At 39.9% G+C, this 24123-nt stretch overlaps 1 protein-coding gene across 4 annotated transcripts in view; it reads right to left on the reverse strand.

The window, feature by feature from the left end:
• The window catches only part of PAK1 (p21 (RAC1) activated kinase 1), a 158678-nt gene that overhangs the window by 14804 nt on the left and 119751 nt on the right, over positions 1-24123 (reverse strand). For all 4 annotated transcript variants that reach the window (XM_067750457.1, XM_067750458.1, XM_067750459.1 and 1 more), the window contains exons 6-10: positions 16923-17039; positions 13571-13745; positions 11865-11928; positions 9205-9253; positions 3968-4080 (exon numbers count right to left, since the gene is read on the reverse strand). In XM_067750457.1, the coding sequence (XP_067606558.1) occupies positions 3968-4080; positions 9205-9253; positions 11865-11928; positions 13571-13745; positions 16923-17039 (518 nt within the window). The remainder of the gene's footprint in view (positions 1-3967; positions 4081-9204; positions 9254-11864; positions 11929-13570; positions 13746-16922; positions 17040-24123) is intronic.

Here is a 24123-nt window from a genome sequence, read left to right on the forward strand (position 1 = left end):
AGCAAAATCTCTCCCAGCAGCCTCAGGAGCAGCGGATTAAAGCTCCACAATCAGCTTGACGTACCCTGCGTCTCTGGAATACCTGAATAGACAACGAATCATCCCAAAATTGAGGTGGTGGACTTTGGGAGCAACTGTAGACTTGGGGTTTGCTCTCTGCACCTAATTTGTGTCTGGTCTCATGTTTATCTTAGTTTGTATTTAGAGTTTATTATCATTGGTAGATTTGTTTATTGATTTGGTTGCTCCCTTCCTCTTTTTTTTTTATATATATACATATTTTTTTTCCTTTTTCTCTTTTTGTGAGTGTGTATGCGTATGCTTCTTTGTGTGATTTTGTCTGTATAGCTTTGCTTTTACCATTTGTCCTAGGGTTCTGTCTGTCCGTTTTTTTGTTTTGTTTTGTTTTAGTATAGTTTTTAGTGCTTGTAGTCATTGGTGGATTTGTTTTTTGGTTTGGTTGCTCTCTTCTTTCTTTCATTACTTTTAATTTTTTTTATTTTTAATAATTTAAAAACATTTTTTATTTTAATAACTTTCTTTTCTTTCTTTCTTTCTTTCTTTCATTTTTTCCTCCCTTTTCTTCTGAGCTGTGTGGCTGACAGGGTCTTGGTGCTCCGGCCAGGTGCCAGGCCTATGCCTCTGAGGTGGAAGAGCCAAGTTCAGGACACTGGTCCACCAGAGACTTCCCAGCTCCACGTAATAACAAACGGTGAAAGCTCTCCCAGAGATCTCCATCTCAAAGCTAACAGCTCCACTCAACGACCAGCAAGCTACAGTGCTGGACACCCTATCCCAAACAACTAGCAAGACAGGTACACAACCCTACCCATTAGCAGAGAGGCTGCCAAAAATCATAATAAGGTCACAGACACCCCAAAACACATCAATGGATGCGGTCCTGCCCACCACAAAGACAAGATCCAGCCTCATGCACCAGAACACAGGCACCAGTCTCTTTCACCAGGAAGCCTACACAACCCACTGAACCAAACATACCCACTGGGGGCAGACACCAAAAACAACAGGAACTGCGAACCTGAAGCCTGTGAAAAGAAGACCCTCAAACACAGTAAGTTAAGCAAAATGAGAAGACAGAGAAACACACAGCAGATGAAGGAGCAAGGCAAAAACCCACGAAACCAAACAAATGAAGAGGAAACAGGCAGTCTACCTGAAAAAGAATTCAGAGTAATGATAGTAAAGATGATCCAAAATCTTGGAAACACAATGGAGAAAATACAAGAAACGTTTAACAAGGACCTAGAAGAACTAAAGAGCAAACAAACAATGATGAACAACACAATAAATGAAATTAAAAATTCTCTAGAAGGAATCAATAGCACAATAACTGAGGCAGAAGAACAGATAAGTGACCTGGAAGATAAAATAGTGGAAATAACTACCACAGAGAAGAATAAAGAAAAAATAATGAAAAGAATTGAGGACAGTCTCAGAGACCTCTGGGACAACATTAAATGCACCAACATTCGAATTATAGGGGTCCCAGAAGAAGAAGAGAAAAAGAAAGGGATTGAGAAAATATTTGAAGAGATTATAATTGAAAATTTCCCTAATATGGGAAAGGAAATAGTCAATCAAGTCCAGGAAGCACAGAGAGTCCCATACAGGATAAATCCAAGGAGAAATATGCCAAGACACATATTAATCAAACTATCAAAAATTAAATGCAAAAAAAAAAATAGTAAAAGCAGCAAGGGGAAAACAACAAATAACAGACAAGGGAATTCCCATAAGGTTAACAGCTGATCTTTCAGCACAAACTCTGCAAGCCAGAAGGGAGTGGCAGGACATATTTAAAGTGATGAAAGGGAAAAAACCTACATCCAAGATTACTCTATCCAGCAAGGATCTCATTCAGATTCGATGGAGAAATTAAAACCTTTGCAGACAAGTAAAATCTAAGAGAATTCAGCACCACCAAACCAGCTTTACAACAAATGCTAAAGGAACTTCTCTAGGCAGGAAACACAAGAGAAGGAAAAGACCTACAATAACAAACCCAAAACAATTAAAATGGTAATAGGAACATACATATTGATAATTACCTTAAATGTAAATGGATTAATGCTCCAACCAAAAGACACAGATTGGCTGAACGGATACAAAAACAAGACCCATACATATGCTGTCTACAAGAGACCGACTTCAGACCTAGAGACACATACAGACTGAAAGTGAGGAGATGGGAAAAGATATTCCATGCAAATGGAAATCAAAAGAAAGCTGGAGTAGCAATTCTCATATCATACAAAATAGACTTTAAAATGAAGACTATTACAAGAGACAAAAAAGGACACTACATAATGATCAAGGGATCAATCCAAGAAGAAGACACAGCAATTGTAAATATTTATGTACCCAACATAGGGGCACCTCAATATATAAGGCAAATGCTAACAGCCATAAAAGGGGAAATTGACAGTAACACAATCATAGTAGGGGACTTTAACACCCCACTTTCACCAATGAACAGATCATCCAAAATAAAAATAAATAAGGAAACACATGCTTTAAATGATACATTAAACAAGATGTACTTAATTGATATTTATAGGACATTCCCTCCAAAAGAACAGAATACACACTCTTCTCAAGTGCTCATGGAACATTCTCCAGGATAGATCATATCGTGGGTCACAAATCAAGCCTTGGTAAATTTAAGAAAATTGAAATCATATCAAGTATCTTTTCCGACCACAACGCTATGAGACTAGATTATCAATTACAGAAAAAATCTATAAAAAATACAAGCACTTTGAGGCTAAACAATACACTACTAAATAACCAAGAGATCACTGAAGAAATCAAAAAATAACTAGAAACAAATGACAATGAAAACACGATGACCTAAAACCTAGGGGAGGCAGCAAAAGCAGTTCTACGAGGGAAGTTTATAGCAATACAATCCTACATTAAGAAACAAGAAACATCTCAAATAAACAACCTAATCTTACACCTAAAGCAATTAGAGAAAGAAGAACAAAAACCCCCCAAACTTAGCAGAAGGAAAGAAATCATAAAGATCAGATCAGAAATAAATGAAAAAGAAATGAAGGAAGCAATAGCAAAGATCAATAAAACTAAAAGCTGGTTCTTTGAGAAGATAAACAAAATTGATAAACCATTAGCCAGACTCATCAAGGAAAAAAGGGAGAAGACTCAAATCAATAGAATTAGAAATGAAAAAGGAGAAGTAACAACTGACACTGCAGAAATACAAAGGATCATGAGAGATTACTACAAGCAACTATATGCCAATAAAATGGACAACCTGGAAGAAATGGACAAATTGTTAGAAAAGCACAACCTTCCAAAACTGAACCAGGAAGAAATAGAAAATATAAACAGACCAATCACAAGCACTGAACACGAGACTGTGATTAAAAATCTTCCAGCAAACAAGGATCAGAGATTTGAATTGACTACAAACTTACCAGGGGTCAACAATGAAACAGAACTCTTAAAAAAAAAAAAAATCAAATCAAGTTCTGTAGTGTTTAGAACAAAGGAGGGGTCCCAATGTCTCCGTAATGGTGAAATCTCAAACGAAACTACTGAATGTCACATTTTAAGAGAATGCAGACAAACTAGAAGTTATTCAGCAGGGTAACCAGGACAAGGAAAGATCTGAGATGCAGAATGATTTAAAGACCTACATGTTTGACTCAGGCAGATGGGCTGAAGGCATTCCCTGGGGTAGAACAAACAGTATCAGGACCAGCTGTGAGAAGCTACAGGGTGGTAGGGTTCAGCCTAACCCAGAATACTGTACAGCAATCAGAGGTGTCCACCAACATGCAGGGTCATTGGCAGAGAGCCAAACATCACAGATGAATCTTAAATGGAGGCAGTTCTGAGTGCTGGTGTTGCCTTCTCCCCTAAAAGCTCCACCATCCATCCATCCCTAAGGCCCTATCTCTCTGACAGGACTACCACTCCATACCTGTCCAAGTAGTTCACAATATTTGGGTTCTTGTTTTCCCTCATGACCAGGATCTCATTAATAATCAGCTCTTTCTTCGGCTGCTGCTGAAGGTTCATCTGCTTAATGGCCACCTGAAATTAGAGTACATTCAATGTACAACCAGAGTCACTCAGCATTTACTGAACACCTACTAAGTACCAGACATAAACACTAAGGAGATAGAAATGAGTAAGATATGGTCTTAGCCCTTGAGGAAATCACAGTTCATCTCCGGAGACCAGTGGTACTCAGTGTGAGGTCCCCAGACCAGCAACATCAACATTATCTAGGAATGTGCTACAAATAAAAATTTTCAGTCCCCACATAAACCTACTGAATCAGAAATTCTGTGGGTTGTTTTTTTGGTTTTGCTTTTTTTTTTTTTGCACAAACTTTCTATTTAATGGAAAAGTTCACTTGCTGAGTATAAGGATCATTTATTACTTGGTATTGGTACTAGTATCACTGGAGATGAGGATAAGACATAGTTATGAAGAATTTAAATGAGGAAGTGAAAGAATTTAAAAATTGATCTTTCCATTCATCTCTCTACCTTCTTAGATCTCTACTTAATCCAAGCCCAAGTAAATAGGGACTTCCTTTTCCTCAAAAACTCTGTACTTTAATAAGCCCTCCAGGCAATTCTCATGTGCACCAAAGTGTGAAGATCAAACTTGCTACTAAATAAAATACTTATATTAGAAAAATACTTTTAAAAATCACAATATAAAAGAGGTATGCTATATAACAAAAGTCCCTACAAAGTGTTACAGGAGCATAAAACTGGGCCAAGAACTCTTTCACACTATCAATGCAGAGGTTTCATAAAGGGGAGATAAGTTTTTGAACTTGTTGTGGAAAAATAAATCAGAGCTGACCAGGTTAAGAAAGAATAGAAAAAAGGGATCGTTAATGTTTATGTATGAAAAAGAAATTGATAGGCTTTGTGTCTACGGAAATAAACAAATTTTCACATAATACAAATTTAAGGAACACGTTAGTTTCCAAGGCACTTTTGTGTCCTTTTTTATGTGTCGGGTACTATGTAGGGTATTCTCAAATGTATTTCATTTAATCCTCTGAGACACTTTATGAGTTAAATATTACTATCGACCCCCTTTGACAGATAAGGAAATTGTGATTCAGAGAGGATATGTGACTTGCCTACACAGCTATTCAGTAGCAAAGTCAGGATTAGAATCTCGAAAGTGACGCCCATTTATCCTGCACACACAACCAGATTAATCCTCCCCACAGTACACATTTGGTGACTCTCTCCCCTGTTCAAAGCAGAAATGGCTCCTGTTTGCCTAGAGATGCTCCTTGGCCCAACATTCGAAGTCCTTATGATCTGACCCCTATCTTACTTCTTTCTCACTGTATTCCTTCATATACTACAATCTGAGCTTCTCTCCATTTAGAACATCTTGCTCCACTGTTTTTACATGTTCCAAACCTTCTTATACTTTGTATCAGACCAAAAGAAACCTCATTCTCCAAACCAGATAGGCTTTTTGCCTTCTTTAAAGCCCCATAAGATTATACTTATACCTCTCTTGTGGAACTCAGCACATACTGAATTGTATGATGATTAGTTAGGGTGTGTCCCTCGAGAAGCTTGAGAGCTCATTTGAAAGCTCAGAATCCCTGGTGCCAAGCACAGGGCCTGACACACAGTGGGTGCTCAGCAAATCTTTTCAGAAATGAAGAGGAAAAGACAGAATTGAGTGGGTTGATAAATACTTTGTTTTTAAACCACAAAGAGCATTAGCAATAGGCTGCCCTATCCTACAGGAGTAGACTTTAAATTATTTCCTAAATGTTTATTCTCTAGAAATAACAGCCAAGAACACGAACACCTAACAGAACAACTAAAATTAGTCTTTCCAGAATCAGCAAGAAGTGTAGAGGATGAATAATTCAACTTTTATGGAAAAAACCCAAATTCTATTATTTCTTCAATCAAGTATGAACAATCTTCTGCCAAGAGCCAGTTCATCAGTAAGAATAGAAATGATTTTTTTAAAACATTTTGATCACCTCCATTCCCTGCCCCAAGTGAGAAAAAATTGCTTTGGAGTAGAGTGTCCTATCAGGTTAGGCTTCTGGTCTGGCTGAAGCTTGCTATAACAGCTGATGATTAGCTTTTTCTAATGTCTGAAGAGGAACACAGTGATCTAAAGACACATTACATTAAGACTGTAAGCCCTTACAACACATACTAAGATCTGGGTTCTCTGCAGTTCCTCAGGCCATCCTGGAGGATGGGACAGTGCTAGTGAACCTCACAGAGGTCACTGCTGCAGCAGCAAGGGAGAAAAGAGGCAGCCTGTGGATAACAGGGGTGGCAAGACACCAGGAATCCTTTTCAATAGCTACTAACTGTGGGCTAGGCTAATGCCCTTCACCTAATCAGATCCCTCCTATTCAGGCCAGCAGATAGCACTCCTATAACAGAAAAAGAACTGGACTTGAACTCTGGGGGCCTAAGCTCTGGGGCTGGGTCTGTCACTTACTAACCTTGACTAGTCACAAGCTCTCCGAGCCTTGGTCCCTTTATCAATACTGAGGATAATAATCCCCACCCTGAATCCCCTCCTCACAGGATTGTTCTGAGAACTAAATGAGACAGTGGTCAATGTGTTACTCATACATAAGAAATGTAAATAATACAGTAAGACAACAATGAAAATGCTAATCATTGTCATAACTGCATTTGATGAGTAATTGGCACAGAGCAGCAAGAGTGACAACGTTATCAGCAGGAATGACAGCAAAAACAAACCACCCTCCCACCACTACTGTTTATTGAATGCCTGCTCTGTGCCAGCGCTGTGTTAGGTGCTCTACTGACATTATCTCTGTAAAACCTAACAATAAGCCTGTCGAGCAAAAATCATTATCTGCATTTTCAGGGAAGAAAATGAAGACTAAGACTTACAAGAAAGTTGCCCAAGGTCATAATCAATGCTTTCAGGTTCATATGACTTCAAAGTCACTTCCAGTTTACTCTATTACACACATTCCCTCTAAAAAATGGGCTTGAAAATTAATTGCTGGATCTGTAACTGGAGGATTTCCAGCACTAATATGCTAATCTTCTTACATATGACAGACAATAGCTCTCCTCTTCTCAGCTGGATAACTCCCAATAGGCACTTGCTCACAAACACAGAGTATCTCGCTAGCTCCACTAAAGATTTACACTCCCTGGGGGAGGAAATGAGGCCTTCCTGGCTACACTGCATTAGCCACCCTAATGGACTCCCTTCCATTCATAGTTCTGTAACCACAAGGCAGGCACATAGTGAAGTCAAGTTTGTTTCCTGTGGCCAGCTGCTCACACATGGAGCCTCCAGGCCTTCCAGGAACCGGCCAGCACCAGCCTGCCTCCCATCAAGGGCTGTGAGGCCCCAGAGGCCAGAAACACGACCAGGGGCCGTGGTGCCTAACCTTAGCTCTGCTGCGGCCTTGCAGCCCAGAAAGCACACGTTAAAATTTTAGAATCAAAGGCTTCTAACCCAGCCCTTGCTAACTGCTATTAGCACAACCCGGCCAAAGTTACTAAACTCCCGAGTCTCAAATTCCTGATCAGTAAAAAGGAAATAATATCACCTACCAGGTAGGGTTCTTTTTAATATTAATATTTAATATAACCTCCTTTTTTCTATCTCTACCTCCAATACAGTATATTTAAAATCAGCAGAATGATACCATCCTTCCTTCTTTACCATTATGTTATCACAGGTTCCTGTCAGCATTATAGGAGTTTTATATGTACACAACAGAAAGTATGGTTTCTTACATTTATATATATGATTTTAATGCCTGAATCTTTCACATAGGTCTTAGCGTAAAGGTAGCATAAAGCAAATGTTCAGTAAACATTCTGTAGAATAAATAAATACATACAAATAAATATTAATATATATGTAATTCTTAGTTTATGGTATATTTTCGCACGCATTACTTCACTCAACTCATTCACATTTTGTAAGGTATATGTTATCATGCACATTTTATAAATAAATAAAATTCAGGCTTAGGAGGTCAAATGACTTGCCCAAGGTTTTATAAGTAAGTAAAGGTAAACATCTAGGTTATTGGATTCTCACATCCAAGAACAATTAATAAATCTTTAAACATAATAATGTTTGTTTTTTTTTTTAAAGTTGACTTACCCTCAATGGAGCCTCAATATTTGGCTCAGACACTTGTAAAAGCCTGACAAAAGCACAGTGAGGTACGTGCTGTCCCTATTAACCATGACTTCTCCAGTACACCATGGGGTTTCAACCACCAAACATATACAAGCAGGTCCTAGTAGCCTCCCTCAGAAGAGCCCAACTCTGTTTTCACTGGAACAGGAGGTGCCTCTCTTAAGCTCTGAGCCCCATTAGTCTTTTGAGCTAAGATCTTCCCCAGGCAACTCCCATATACAACCCACCTTCCAACATTCCTGCTCTGCAACCAAAGAGTACAATGCAAAGCAACTTCAAGCCTTCTAGATTCCCTTCATGGCTTCTTCTGTTGAAGATAGATCTTGGGTCATCAGGCCTTAGCAATAAGGTCAGAGCCTTCCCAGCTTATGAAATGTGAGAGACAAAGAGGTGCCTCCAAATGAGGACTTCAATGTCTACTGGAATCCTGGGCACAGAGTAATGGAAGGACCACTAGATTGGGAGGCAAGAGACACATGTTTAAACGTCTTCTATATCAGATTTCTCTCCCAAGCACCAGACTTGTAAAAATAATTGTCCACCAGGCAGTTTCACAAGAAAGTCTCTCAGGCAACATCTAACTTCCTCAAATCTGTACTCCTCCTTTGTTCTTTCTCCTTGACTAGTACCACTCACTTGTGAGCCATCCTCACATTCACCAAATTCTGTCATATCTACTTAAGTACCTCTCAAATTCATCCACTTTTCCCCATTCATACTATGCCACCACCTTAGTCCAGACCATCATCTCTCACATGGAATTACACAGTAACCTCCTGACTCATTGCTCCACTCTTATCTCCCCCAATCTCTTCTCTGCACTGTAGGCACAGTGACTTTTTCCAAAATCTGTAAATCTCATCATGTTAAGGAGTTCTAGTCTGCAATACTGAGAAACTAGAAGTGTCCCTATTGAGCTAAGAAGGGCAAAAACTTAACAAAAAGAAAAAAGAAACAGTGGAACTGAAGGAGTAGTAGTTGGTGGTGGATACTTACCTCCTGTCCTGTGGCCACATCCATTGCAGTGTACACAGTGCCTGAAGCACTGAACAACAGGTGGGGGAAAGAAAAAAACAGGTGTTAGATGAAGTGACATTTGTCAAATGAAGCTCTACACACAATCTGGCAATGCAAGTGTTAATAAAAATAGCAGCAAAAATAATCCTCCCCATTGCCTCTCCCACTCCACTCTCATGAGAGGCAGTATGTAGTAGTAAAGAGAATATATGCTCTAGTGGCCATCAGGAAGTGAGGGAAGAAAGGAGGGACGGACGAAGAATGGCAGAGAAATACTAGGAATAATGCTAGGAAAGTAATCATGTCCATTCTAAATGACTAAAAACCACACTTTATGCCTATAACCATGAACCCTGTGTGTTTGTAGATGAGTGATATGCAACAATATTTGTAACCTTACATGTCAGTATGTCAGATTTATATGATGCGATTGAAAGAAACTTAAAATTCTATGTACTGCAAAAATGTATTCTAGGCAAGCTCTGTGATTATGCTTCCCAAGGAAGTCAGGTCAATTCGGGGGAAAAGTCACTTGTAAGTTTGCCTGGAAGACAGAAATTATGGTCACCAGCTTCCCAACTACAGCTCTTTAGTTAGGATCCTAGCTACATGTCAGGAAGTTGGCATCATAAGATATGGACAATCAAATAAGGATGGGATGCTTTGCATTGGCAGTTTTTTCCCCATTGCCTGATCATCCTACCTCTAGACATCTTCTGTCATAAAGCTGATGTCTATATTCCTGTCCCCATTCTCCCCTATCCCACCAGATATACCATTCTTTAAGGGCAAATATGCCCAGTCCTCAGGGAACTGGACATTTTGAGACTGTGTCTCCATGATTACAGAGGCTCAGAAGCTATTGAGGCCCACTGGTTAGTTCCTGATTGTTTCTGCCTCAAACAGACATATGATTAGATATATGAATTCCAGGTCAAAAAAACCTTCAGGTCTTAAAGGGAAAAAAAAAACAAGCAAAATTATAATGGTACTAATTTATCTTATTTGTGTGCCATGTACAGTTTTAAAATCATGGAACGTGGAAACATCAGCCTAGGTGCTTAATACATATTGCATTCCTCCCTTAGCACTAACACACCTGTCAAGTAAGCAAGGAAAAAAACTTTTGCAGATAGTGCCTATTTATGGGCCTTATACATCTGAACACACACATCAGCAGTTTGGGAGGTGAAAGACCCTGAATCCACAGCCCCTTTCGCTTAAATGAAGAAACTGAAGTCCAGAGATAGGACCTGACTTGCCCACACTTGTCTGTGTACCTTTCTGCTACATTCTTAATATCTCAATGTAATTATCTAAAGGAAATACCATCCCAGATTACTCTGAGGCAAGCAAAACAATTTCTTCTCAAGGTGTTAACTACCTTATACCGGTTCAGACTCACAAAAGCACCAGACCAGGAAAAAATGAGATGCACTCAAGTCCAGGGTTGTTTTGAGGATTGAATTAAACAATAGATGCAAATAACAGATGTAAGCTGTAGAATACTGTACAAATACAACATCAGTATATTATGCATTACTTTATCTTATTTCAGAAGTTCTTGGATGCATAAAAAAGAAAACTAAAACAGAAAGCTTCAATTACTTCATTAACAACAATGCTTTCACTCAAGTAACACTGAGAGCTTTCTACAAGCCAGACACTTTTCTTCAGTTTCTTTTTAATTTCAGCTAATTGGGTATATCTGTAGAAATCTTATTATTTTTCTTTTTTATACAGAGGTATAACTCACTTAATCTGCACAAATCTCAAGTACACAACTTGATGATTTTTCAATACGTACACACCTACATGTTCACCATCACGATCAACCCTGAAGGTTCTCTCTTGCCACATCCCAATCAACACTCCCCTCCCAGATGCAATGATTATTCTGACTTATATTAGCATTAGTTTTGCCTGTTCTTTAACTCCATATAAATAAAATCATACAGCATCTGCTCTTTTGTATCTGGCTTCTCTTACTCAAAATAATGGCCACTTTTAAGACTTATCACAGTATATTATAATTTTTTGTTTGACTGTCTATCTCCTTCTGTAGCCATGGGGTCTCTGAAGGGAGAGACTGATTCATAGCTGTATTCACAGTGCCTAGCACCTAACAGGAATTCAGTTAAGATTTGCTGAGTTCAGTACATTGAGGGCAGTATACAAGATGCAGAGAAGAAATCAGAGAGCAGGAGACATGAATTCTGGCATCCACTAGAAAAACAGATCCCATTATACTAGCAGAAGAGTCTGCAGTTCTGAGTCTTCCATTTCATGTTAGTGCTGGTAGGTCTCAGCATCAGGTAAACAGGGTTAATCTGGAAAAGCAGAGCTATAATTTGGGAAGAAGGTTTTGTGCCAAGAAAATAAATGGGTTTTTCACTCTCACCACAGGCGTATTTTTAGCAACCATGTCAGCTAATGGCACATCTCACATATTAAACATAATTCTGTAAACCTGAGGTCAGCCTAACAAAACGCCTTCAGATGGGTGAGGTGGAGAAAGAAGAACAAGATTTATGAGAGGCAGAACAAGATTTATGAGAGGCAAAACAAAAGCAAAATCATATATACCAGCACACACAATTTTAAGTCATTTTTCTAGGGAAGAAAATGCCCCTACTAACCCTTGTCCAATCTTCTCAAACCGTGTGTATTTCTTCTTAGGATCACCCACACTCACTATGCTCCCTTTGAAAGAAACAGAGAACATGAATCAGTTTTTCCCAGATCAACATACAAAACAGGCCCCATATTTTCCCAAATGCTGAGCTGGCAAGGATTAAAGAACTATCTCCAATACCTAAAAACCACACTAAGCAGGTCCTTAGTTTTCCCTCTTTAAGTTGCAACCAAAAGTTTCATCTCCTTACCGCTTTTATTCATAGTACTCTAATCCAATTCTAAACTCCTAAAAGTTATTCATTCATTTTAAAATCCATTCATTCAACAGACATTAACTCATTTTAACATGCTCACTTACTATGTACTAAGCTCTATGTTGAATGCAACAAATAAAGAGATAGATGAGACACAGTTAAGACAGTCTCTGCTCTCAAGAAGCTCTAATCTCAGGGGAGACAGACAATAAGTATAAAGTTCCATGAAAATATAATAACTGTGGTGATACAGAAAGAGGCAAAAATATAGACTGGAAAGGCTTCAGAAGGGAAGTGATATCTGGATTAATTTTTACAGGGTTAGTAGGAATTAGCCAGGGAGAGAAAGTCAAGAAAGGGTTACAACAGAAAGTACTTCAAGTGCAAAGACACAGAGGTATGAGAGAGTTGACAGTTTCAAAAAAAATATTCTGGATATGGCAAAACTGAGGCCCACAGAAAGGGAGATACTTCCCCTCAAGGTCACACAGCAAATTGGTGTCAGAGCTAAGATTAGGAGCTTGGTTTTGGTCTCCCAGTCCAAAGTCCTTTCCACTAATACCAATTACTACTATTTGGTACTTTTCACATACATTATTTCATCTGACTTACAAATGAGACAGGTATTAGCATCCCTATTTAAAAGATGAGAAAAAGGAGGGCCAGAGAACAGCAGGAAATCGCCCAACATGCAGGTTAGTGGCTGTGCTTCAACCCAAGGGTCCATAACTCCCAGGCCAGTCTGCTTTCCATAATTCTATGTTCTAAGTATTACTGTTTTTAAAAAAATCTGGTTCAGAGAAAAAGAATACATACAAGAGTAAACAGACGGCTAGGTAAGTGGCTTTTCTTATTTCATCATTTCGTAAGGGCTCTGGGCAAGGGCAACTTTTAAAAGAGTGAAATTTTTTTCTTCAAGGGTTAAAATGAGGAGTAAATGAAAAAAAATCAAGAAAATGCCTTGCTTGTCATTTGGTACATAACACAGGCTCACAAAATGTTAGTTTCCCTTACTTCTTTTCCTTCAGCCAAGATGGCAGATCCATCTTCTGTCAACAGAAACATCAATAATCAACATAGCACTCTTTCCCACCAGGTTTAGACAAGGCCTCGGTCTTTCTCAACACAACATTCCAGACTATTCACTAGGGAAAAGCTATTTGTCATCTCCATAACCCATGCCCAGTGGTAAGTGATTTCTAGCCCTTAAAGTGGGCTATCCACGCTATCATCACATTCCCATCCTAATGTTGCATCTAATCAGGGCTGGTGAGACAGAGGAGGCGGGTGCAAGGACAGGTGAAGAGAAGCACAGTCTGGCTAAGATGTAAAGCACAGCCAGCCAGCCACATACACCTAGCGCAGAACCAAGATCTTTATAGCAATAGAATTCCACCTTTGTGCTTGACCAGTCACATACCAGAGGGAAATTAAAAAACCTGGGAAGTGCTTACGTAATTTCTCCAAGATCTCCTCATCAGACATTTTAGGCTTCTTCTTCTGCTTCTCAGTATTCCGGGTCAGAGCATCTGGCAGAGTGGTATTATTCTCAGTAGGTGAAATGGGAGATGTAGCCACATCCCGAGTTGGAGTAATAGGAAGTGGTTCAATCACAGACCGTGTGTATACCTGCATTGTTGGTGCAAAAATTTGGCAAGGCCAGTCTGTCTTAGATGTGTGTGTTAGAACATCCACAGAACAAATCCCAGTAAACTCATCCCTTCTCCTAGGTCAAAATCTATGTTACTCTTCCTCTATACTCAGGCTGTGAGGATGGAATGGCCTTCCTTGCTCTCACTGTACACACAAGGGTTAGTGACAGTCTGAGCACTTAAGATATTCAGTACAAGTTAGACAACTCTCATTATAAATAGTTTAAAGGACATTCTGTCATTTGATGGGAATCTCCTTCATCTGTAAAAGTCTATTCTTTCCCAAGCTGAAATGAATATCCTGTATTCCCATAGTACTTTCCACGGCTAATACAACACAACATTATCTTCATTTGAGTTACTTCCTCTTTAAATCCTGAACGCTCACAGAGAAGGAACTGCAATTGTTCTTCTTTAAGAGGCAGTAACGGTGTAGTCATTTAGATCACAGACTCTGGAAACTGACTGACTGGACTTAAATCCCAACTCTTATTCTTTTTTTTTTTTTGCGGTACATGGGCCTCTCACTGCTGCGGCCTCTCCCGTTGCGGAGCACAAGCTCCGGATGCGCAGGCTCAGCGGCCATGGCCCACGGGCCCAGCCGCTCCGTGGCATGTGGGATCTTCCCGGACCGGGGCATGAACCCGTGTCCCCTGCATCGGCAGGCGGACCCTCAATCATTGCGCCACCAGGGAAGCCCCCAACTCTTATTTTTACCTTGTATGACTTTGGGCAGATTATTTAACTTCTCTATGCTTTAGTTTCCTCATTTGTAAAATGGTGATGTTAGTGATACCTATCTTATAGAGCTGCTGTGGTAATAAATTAATTAATGTGTGAAATGAGTAATATCACACCCAAAAGACACTAAGCTTTCAAATTTTGGCAAATATTATTACATTTCCTATTCATTCATTTACTTAATAAACATTTACTGAGAATCTGTTCTTTGCCTTGCTGTACAAAATGCTGCCCCATCCACTATTCCTGTGAAGGAAGTCTTGGAGAAAGTCCTAACTGCAAGGCAAAAGGGATAAGTGTCAGAAGATACGAGCAAACTGTATACTATTAATGTACAGAAGAGGTGATCATACGTTATACTGCCTTTCCCCAGGAGATGCATCAAGGCATTTATCACCTTTTTTCATAAAAATATCACAATTTTTTGGTTAGTCTATAAGCTCTATGAAGACAGGGAATCTGTGTCATTCATCCCTGAGTTCCTATATCTAACCAGTTGCCTAACAGAAAGCAAGCATTCAGGAAAATGTTTGATGAATCGATAAATAAATAGGATTCTTCAGCTGGATCTTGACGGATGGACATGATTTTAATAGGTAGAAAAGGGAGAGAACTTTCCACATAGTGGAAATAGCAATAAGTCAAGATACAGACCAGAGACTACAGCTTCTTTCCTGACTATTCCAGCATAATGATTTCTTAATTTTCTATTCTTGTACATGTAGACAAACTATATACCTGGCACCTAAACCTGTACTTTCATGCCTTCTCCTCCTCCTTTAGTTTTCTTGACATGCCTCCTTAAGGGCACGAACCCTGCTTTTTCCTTCTCTAAAATTCTCTTTTTCTGGCTCCCAGCACAGGTCTGCTCACATAAAAAGGCCACTGTGCTACGCTGGAATACAACCTGGACCTGGGGTCAATTACCTGCTTTCAGTTCTAGCTCTTTTGCTTACTTAGAGACTTTGGGTAGATCAATTTACCTCTCCAAATCTCAGCTTCTTCTATAAATTAGGAATTAACAATGTCTTTTTAGAAAGGAATGCTATCAAGATCAAATTTATCAATTCACTCAATACTAACTGCCTTTCTAAAACCTTCCAAGAGCTATGTTAAGCGCTGCAAATACATACATATATATATATGTATTTGCATATATATGTGTGTGTAAATGTATATGTGTGTGTGTGTGTACACACACAGGAGTTTGTGGTTTAGTGGGAAAAATTTTTAAATGAACATACTTGCAAAACAAAAAAACATATCAATATGAGATATCCTGAGAACGCTCCAATTTGAAGCTTATTTTCCTTAAAGTGACTTTGTAGCCTACAGAAAGGGTGATTCCACAGATTCTGCTTATAAATTCTAATCCTAAAAGGTCATCTAATCCCCCTGAATGTCCTCCACAGCATCTCCATAGTCAGTCAACCAACATCTGCTTGAACACTTCCACGAATTCTCTAATCCAGAGACAATCTTTTTTTGTATTATCACAGAGTTTAAGCCCTAGATCATTCTTTCATTTTGAAGCTCTTGTCATAATAAAAAGTCCAAACAAAGAAACACTAGTAGAGTATCATCTGATGAGAGATCAGTGCTCAATGATGCTAAACCATGTAAAAGGCAGATTGTGCCAAGTGAGGGCAGAGGGACCTGGCTATTCAGAGATGCAAGAACGTCAAAAGAAGTTAAATAAAAATCACTGCCGGGCTTCCCTGGTGGCGCAGTGGTTGAGAGTCCGCCTGCCGATGCAGGGGACACGGGTTCATACCCCGGTCCGGGAGGATCCCGCATGCCGCGGAGCGGCTGGGCCCGTGAGCCATGGCCACTGAGCCTGCGCGTCCGGAGCCTGTGCTCCGCAATGGGAGAGGCCGCGGTGGTGAGAGGCCAGCGTAACGCAAAAAAAAAAAAAAAAAAGGCACTCCTGATGTCCAGCATATTAATAGCACTAATGTTTTTATAAATTCTCTTGAGTCTTACAGTATCATCAATGATGTACTAAGAGGCTGAACACTGCACATTTAACAGAGAAGAAAAGATCTATAGCAGACTAATATGTTGCTTCCCAGGAGACTGGAATAATTTATGTTAGTCTTGCACTAAGTAACATTAATTCTGTATATCTTTCTGTATGTGAACAGGCTAAGTAAACTAGGCCTAAGTTGGTACAAAGACCAATTATCTAGGACACTTTGGGACTATGTGCAAACTAATGATAAATAAATACACCACTTCTTGTCTTTAATCATACAGAAAATACCTTTCAATCAAGGTAATTTGGTGATTTCACCACCTGCAAAATCTAAGTACTGCTACCAGATTATTAAACCTCTAGGCCTCAGCACCCACCCCTCACTCCCCCTCTAAACTCTAATATATCACAAAGCTGCCCACGTCCCCAAAGACTCACCGATTTTGTGTGCTCTGGGCGTGGAGCAATCACTGGAGGTGGGGTAGCATCATCATCATCATCTTCATCTTCTGAAACTGGTAGCACTGCAGGGGTCTCAGACACCGTCTTCACGTTCTGCACAGTGGAGAAAAGCCAGATTCATCATGTCCAGCTGACATGCAACTTAAGCTACCAGAGTCACCGATCTCCCAGAAGAAACCTTCTCCTGACACTCCTTCTGAAACACACATCAGCCTCAAGATCTCCACCTTTCTGTAGCCAGTCTCAGGAACTCAGCCACCTTCCCTCTCTTCTTTTAGATACCACTCCCCACTCAGGCCCTTGGGGGCTTCCTTCTCCCACCCAAAGCCTAACTGTGGATGGGGAAACCAGCTTACAGCTTCTCTACGTGCCTAGCCCAATCCAAACCCCGAACACAAGATCATAGTTCCTTCTTCTTCTATGAATTTTACTCTCTATGCTAAAGAGAGGATAAAGTACAAAATGCAGGGGAGGGATCAAAAGTCTGGGATTTCACAAAGTTTATCATTGTAATTCCTTAGTCCTTTCTGATACGATAAGTGGAAGTCCTGAGAGGCCTTTCCCTCTCCTTTTCCTTTCTTTACGAAAACCTACTGCAACCATTATGCCATCAGGTGCCCTTGCCTCAACCTGAAGATACAGAACATCAGAAGACCCTTGTCTCAAGAAGACAATGAGTTTTTCCCCAGATTGGATGCTATCTATTTCACTAAGCTTTTGCCCTGTCCTGGAATGAACCTTACCAGCACCACTAATTGAATATGCTATAATCTCAGCAACTTGATTTTCCCATGTAAACTGTACCAAAGCTGGGCTAAGACTGGCAGGTTTTAGGGCAGGTCCAGGCAAAAAGATCATACCATTACTGTTTATAACACATATTCAAGAGACAAAATAGCTCCCAAACATGAGATTTTTGATAGAGATTAAATGATTACAGTGTAGGGCCAGAGAAGCAAGGGAGTTTTTGTATATATTGCTATAATTCAACAGTTTCAGATACTTTCAGAGCATCTGCTTTGTGCTCAGTAAGATACTGTGATGAATGCTTTTGATATAAATGCACAAAAATGAAAAAGATGGCCCATGTCCTAAAGCAGCTCACCATATGATGCAGGAGACAGAGGGACAATTCCCTTCTGCTGCCATTTGGGGCCTCTGGAGAGAGGAATGTCAGGAGTCAGAATGACAGGGGATAAGTGAAGGAACTGTCTAGTCAAATGCTAGTCTAGAGCTCCTGTGTGGGAGCCTGGTCTTTACTACATTTGACATACTAAGATAAAGAAAACTGGCAAGCTCATAGATTCTAACAGGGCCTCCAGTGCAGGGCATAACTAGAAAACTGCCAGTGACAGGCATATGTAAGCAACTAGCTTTGGTGATCACAGGCAATGAATCCATCCTCTGGGTCTCAAGTTTCATCACTCGAGGAACGTGGAAGAATAGGACAGGTATAATTTGAGGGGTGACCCTAAGTCACTTTTAGTTCTAAAATCCAATAGAGGTTCTTCCCTTGTCAAAGCACATGTTTTGATATTTTTCTGCTCTAATTTCTTTTCTCCCTAATAGTTCACTCAGCAAAATTTAACTAGGAACCCAAAATGAGAATGAGGTTAACTCAGCAGCCTCTTCATCATCAGGTGAAGGGCCCTCGGTCTGACTAATGTAGACTCTAAACACTTGTTTGTTGCCTCCTAAAACTCTATAAAGAAGGGGATTTCATCACCTTAGCAACACACTCTGTTTTCCACAGGTGATGGCTTTGTGTGGTAGTATTAACAACTACCAGAATCAAGAGATTTAGGTTTTTGTCCCAGATTTTTATTTCTTATCCCTGTGTTCTTTGGCAAGGCTGTCCCACTCTAAGCTACAGTTTCTCATCCATAAAATGGAGGTGATGACAGAAGCTCTCTGCCTACCTCAGAGGGCCACTGGGAGGAAGAAATGAAGTGATGTGAGTATACAAGCACTTTGTAAATGGCAAGGGGCTAGAAAGATGTAAGGAATCAATTAAATTATCATTACGTTTAATAACCACAAACCTCTTTTTTAAGAAGTGACATCAACTCACCCATTCATTCACTGTGTACCAGGCTCTATTCAAAGCTCTGGGGCTATATTGAAGAACAAATTAGATAAAGCGCCTGGTTTTATGGATTACATTTGAGAAGAAGATACAGTCAAAATTAATCACCAAACTACCAGGCAGTAATAAGATAAACATAGGAGAACAGAGAATGGTTGAGGGTAGGGAATTATTACTTTACATACAGTAGTCATGGAAAGGCCTCTCTAATGGCCTGAAGGAAGTGAGAAAATGAGCCATCAGACCCTCTGGGAAAAGAATATTCCTGGCAGATGGAAGAAATACAAAGACTCTGAGAGAAGGGGACATGCTTGGTGTGTTCCCAAAACCCCAGGTGCCTACCTATACTACTGAGAAGTGCTTATGATTTTAAAACTGCTGAACTTTGGGTAGAAACATAGGAATCTCTGACGTTCTGGCCCAGGATTGCTCCCATCCATCCCACCCTAGCTCCATCAGAGGAGGGGTTCTTCCAGGACGAGGTAGGCTGTAACTATGGGACCCAAGAGGGCTTACATTCATTTGAAGCAGTGGCAATGCCCAGGCCCAGTGGTGCCACCAGTGGAAGTGACCTCCCAGAGGTAGTAGCAGGAGAGTGTCAACCACTACTAGCCTGAGGTTGCAATCCTGAATAAGGCAAACAAATTCTGGCCAAAGGTACAGCAGACACTAGAGAGAGGCCCCATACTAGTCATACATGCCTGGCTCTGTGCATGTACATAAAAACTTCGGAAGAGCCAAGCAGAAAGTAAAAGTTTCTGGACAGCCCTGAAAGAGGTCTCAATAATTAGCAAGGATATAGATTTTAACAACACTATCAATCAACTCAACCTAACTGACATGTACAAAACTTTCCATCCAAGTTCTACAGAACACACATTACTTTTAACCACTTATGGGTAATTCTTCAGATAGAACATATGCTGGGCCATAAAACACATCTCAATAAATTTTGAATGACTGAAAACACACAAAATGTATTCTTTAACCACAGTAGAATTAAATTAGAGATAAACAACAGAAAGGAAATTTCTCTAAAGAAGATAAACAAATGCCAAAAAGCACATGAAAAGATGCTCAACATCATTATTAGGAAACGCAAATCAAAACCACAATGAGATACCACTTCATATCCACTGGGATGGCTATAATCAAAAGACAGACAATAGGGACTTCTCTGGTGGTCCAGTGGCTAAGACTCCACGCTCCCAATGCAAGGGGCCCAGGTTCAATCCCTGGTCAGGGAACTAGATCCCACATGCCACAACTAAAGATTCCACATGCCGCAACTAAAAGATCCCGCATGCTGCAACTAAAAAGATCCCGCACATGGCAATGAAGATCCCCATGCTGCAACTAAGACCCGATGCAGTCAAATAAATAAATAAATATTTTTAAAAGATGACAGACAATAACAAATGTGGGGGAAGATATGGAGAAATTAGAATCCTCCTAACGTTGGTGGGACTTTAAAAAGGTGCAGCCACTGTGGAACACAGCCTAGCAGTTCCTCAAAAGGTTAAACATAGAGTCACCATATGACTCAGAAATTCTACTCCTAGGTATATACCAAATAGAAATGAAAACATAGATCCACACCAAAACTTGTACATGAATGTTAGTATGAGCATTATTTAGAATAGCCAAAAAGAAGAAACAAGCCAAATGCCCATCAACTGATGAATGTAAAAAATGTAGTATATCAATACAATAGAATATTACTCAGACATAAAAAGGAATCATGCTGATACATGCTACTACATGGATGAACCTCGCAAGCTTTTAACTGAAAGAAGCTAGACACAAAAGACTACATGTTATACAAGTCCATTTATATAAAATGTCTAGAAAAGGTAAATTTATACAGACAGAAAGAAGATCAGTGGTTTCCTAGGGTTAGGCATGGGAGTTTGAATGAAGTGTAAACGAGTACAAGGGAACTTTTGTGGTGGTGGCAATATTCTAAAACTAGATTAGTGATAGTTGCACAAGCCTATAAATTTAATAAAATCATTGAACTGTACAATCAGTATGGGTGAATTTTATGGTATGTAAATAATACCTCAATAATGCTGCCTTTTAAAAGTTAAATTTTTAAATTATATGTAAAACCAGTAGGTTCTCATTATACATTTCATATAATACAGATATATAAGGAGTTAAAAGTGAAAATTCCTCAGGAATGCCTGACAAAGATGGCAGATTGAACACAGGCATCTACTTCTTAAAACCTCACTAGAACTATAATAAACGAATGGCCTTTTAAAGGCATTAAACCCAAAGGCTGGAGAGAACAGGATAGGAGGCAAGATTAGCAAAGGAGGCAATGACTGATGGATGAGCAGTAACTGTCAAGGAGAATGATTCCAAAGCTGACGGTAGGCAAACCTGAAAACCAATCTACATATCTATGCTGCAAAATCAAGGCAAGGTAAAACAGAGTAAATATTTTTAAAAACAGAGAATCAGTCCAGGAAGTCTAAAAAAACAGGAGTTCCAGTAAGAGAAAACAAAGAAAAGTGGGGAAGACATCATCAACGAAATAATTCAGGAAAATTTCCTAAAACTGAAGCCTTGAGTCCAGGTTGAAAGAGTCCACAAAGCTCCTCACAAATTAAGTAGGTGAATATAGGGATGTAATTATGAAATTTCAAAGCAGTGGTGACAATAAAGATGCTACAAAATTCCCAAGTGAAAAATAAAAAATAGGTCAGATGCAAAGATGCAGGAATAAATAGCTTTGAATTTGAATAGCCAATGCTGAAAGCTAGATGACAAAAGGGCAATGTTTTCCAAATACTGGTAGAAAATTATTTTCAACCCAGAATTCCATATTCAGCCAAATATCAATCAAATGGTAGAATAGAATGGAGGCGCTCCATTTTGAGACCTGAAAGATATTAAATATTTACTTTCTCAAAGCTACTGGAAGATGGACTCCACCAAACTGGGAAGCCAACTAAAAATGAAGAAGCATTGCACAGAGAAACTCCAATACAGAAATTTCAAAGACAATAATCTTAAAAAACAATAATCTTAATCTTCTAATCCTCTAATTCTTCCTGAATCTCCTTGAATAATCTTCTGTGTCCCTTATTCTCATATTTTCCATGTGTTTTTATATTTTATATCAATAATCCACTCTTACATGCATTTTTTAATCCTTGGGAATTTGTTTCTTCAACTATATTTTTAATTTCTAAGAATTCTTTTTTTATCTTCTGATTGATCTACCTGCAGTGTTTTTGTGGATGCAACATCTATAGAACCTCTCAATATATTAGATTTTTTAAAACTTTCTTTCCTGAATTATCAATTTCCTCTGGGGTCAGTTTTATTTCTTTTTCTTGGTCCTTCTCTTTAACGCTTTGTTTCTCTCAAATGTCTAGAGATCCTTGGTTCTCCCCTCATATTTATCAGTGAAAAACCATATTAACTAGTGTATTCGACTAGCATGAGTTTCCTCTGTAGTTGTGTAAGTCTATTTCTCTGCTGTACCTTCCTCTGAATGGGAGGTCTGATGCAGTCTGTACGTGAGTTATACAGATGTGGTAACTGGCAAGCATCACTTCAGGGTGAGCTGCCATGGAAGAGTATGTATACCTCTCTTCCCAGTTATCAAAAGCATCAGGAATTTATCCTTGGGATGCAGCAATTTAATGTATTTTCTTCCACTGCAGAGCTACTTCTCCTTTTTCCTCTACTTTATGCCTGTTGTAGAGATCTGTAGTTAACTCCAGTTCTGCTCTGCTTCTCTCTCTTCTCTCCCTGTACCACACTAGGCATTTTCCTCAAGTAGGCAGTTTACCTTCTTCAGACAAGTATCTGGTTTAAGCTTAGGATCAACCTTCTGGTACCTTTTGCTCACTGTAACATGGACACTGCCCCTGCTGTTTCACTTACAGAATTTAATTTACTCTTGAAGATGACCCAAGACTCCTTCCTGTTTTGTTTTGGTTTTTTTTGCAGTACGCGGGCCTCTCACTGTTGTGGCCTCTCCCGTTGCGGAGCACAGGCTCCGGACGCGCAGGTCCAGCCGCTCTGCGGCACGCGGGATCCTCCCGGACCGGGGCATGAACCCGCGTCCCCTGCACCGGCAGGCAGACTCTCAACCACTACGCCACCAGGGAAGCCCTCCTTCCTGCTTTTTATATATATTCTCTCAGACCATTTTCTCTTGAGCTACTCTTATCTTCCTAGGAAATTTGTCTTCCACATACATACAGCAGCTGTGCTTTCCTCTGCTCCAATCAATCTGATCTTATCTGCTTTCTACCTTCCATGAATTCCTGACAATGGTTTATTAACATCCTGTTTTTGTTTTGGAGCACTGTTTTGAATTCATTTTTTATGTATCTTTTCTGAAATTAAGAAATTTAGTATAGCAGGAGACGTAAACATATGAATTCACCCCACTACACTGACCCAATTTCCAGAGGAATCTTTCTAAGATGGTAGTTTAGACTAAAATGCACATCTAACTATCTCACTTAAAATACTTCCGATTTAAACTATTTCCTTAGGAGACCTTCAAGATGGCGGAGGAGTAAGAAGTGGAGATCACCTTCCTCCCCACAAATACATTAGAAATATATCTGCATGTGGAACAACTCCTACAGAACACCTACTGAACGCTAGCAGAAGACCTCAGACTTCCCAAAAGGCAGGAAATGCCCCAAGTACCTGGGTAGGGCAATAGAAAAAGGAAAAAAGAGAGACAAAAGAATAGGGATGGGACCTGCACCTCTGGGAGGGAGCTGTGAAGGAGGAAAAGTTTCCACACATTAGGAAGCCCCTTCACTGGCGGAGACGGGGGTGGGGGTGGGAAGCTTCAGAGCCACGGAGGAGGGCGCAGCAACAGGGGTGCAAAGGGCAAAGTGGAGAGATTCCCGCACAGAGGATCGGTGCTGACCAGTCCGCTCACCTGCTGGGATGGGTGGGGGCTGGGAGCTGAGGCTCGGACTTCGGAGGTCAGATCCCAGGGAGAGGACTGGGGTGGGCTGTGTGAACACAGCCTGAAGGGGGCTAGTGCACCACAGCTAGCCAGGAGGGACTCCAGGAAAAAGTCTGGAGCTGCCAAAGAGGCAAGAG

This window comes from Pseudorca crassidens, chromosome 9 (genome assembly GCF_039906515.1).
Source record: "Pseudorca crassidens isolate mPseCra1 chromosome 9, mPseCra1.hap1, whole genome shotgun sequence".
In the NCBI taxonomy this organism is placed as follows: Eukaryota; Metazoa; Chordata; class Mammalia; order Artiodactyla; family Delphinidae; genus Pseudorca; species Pseudorca crassidens.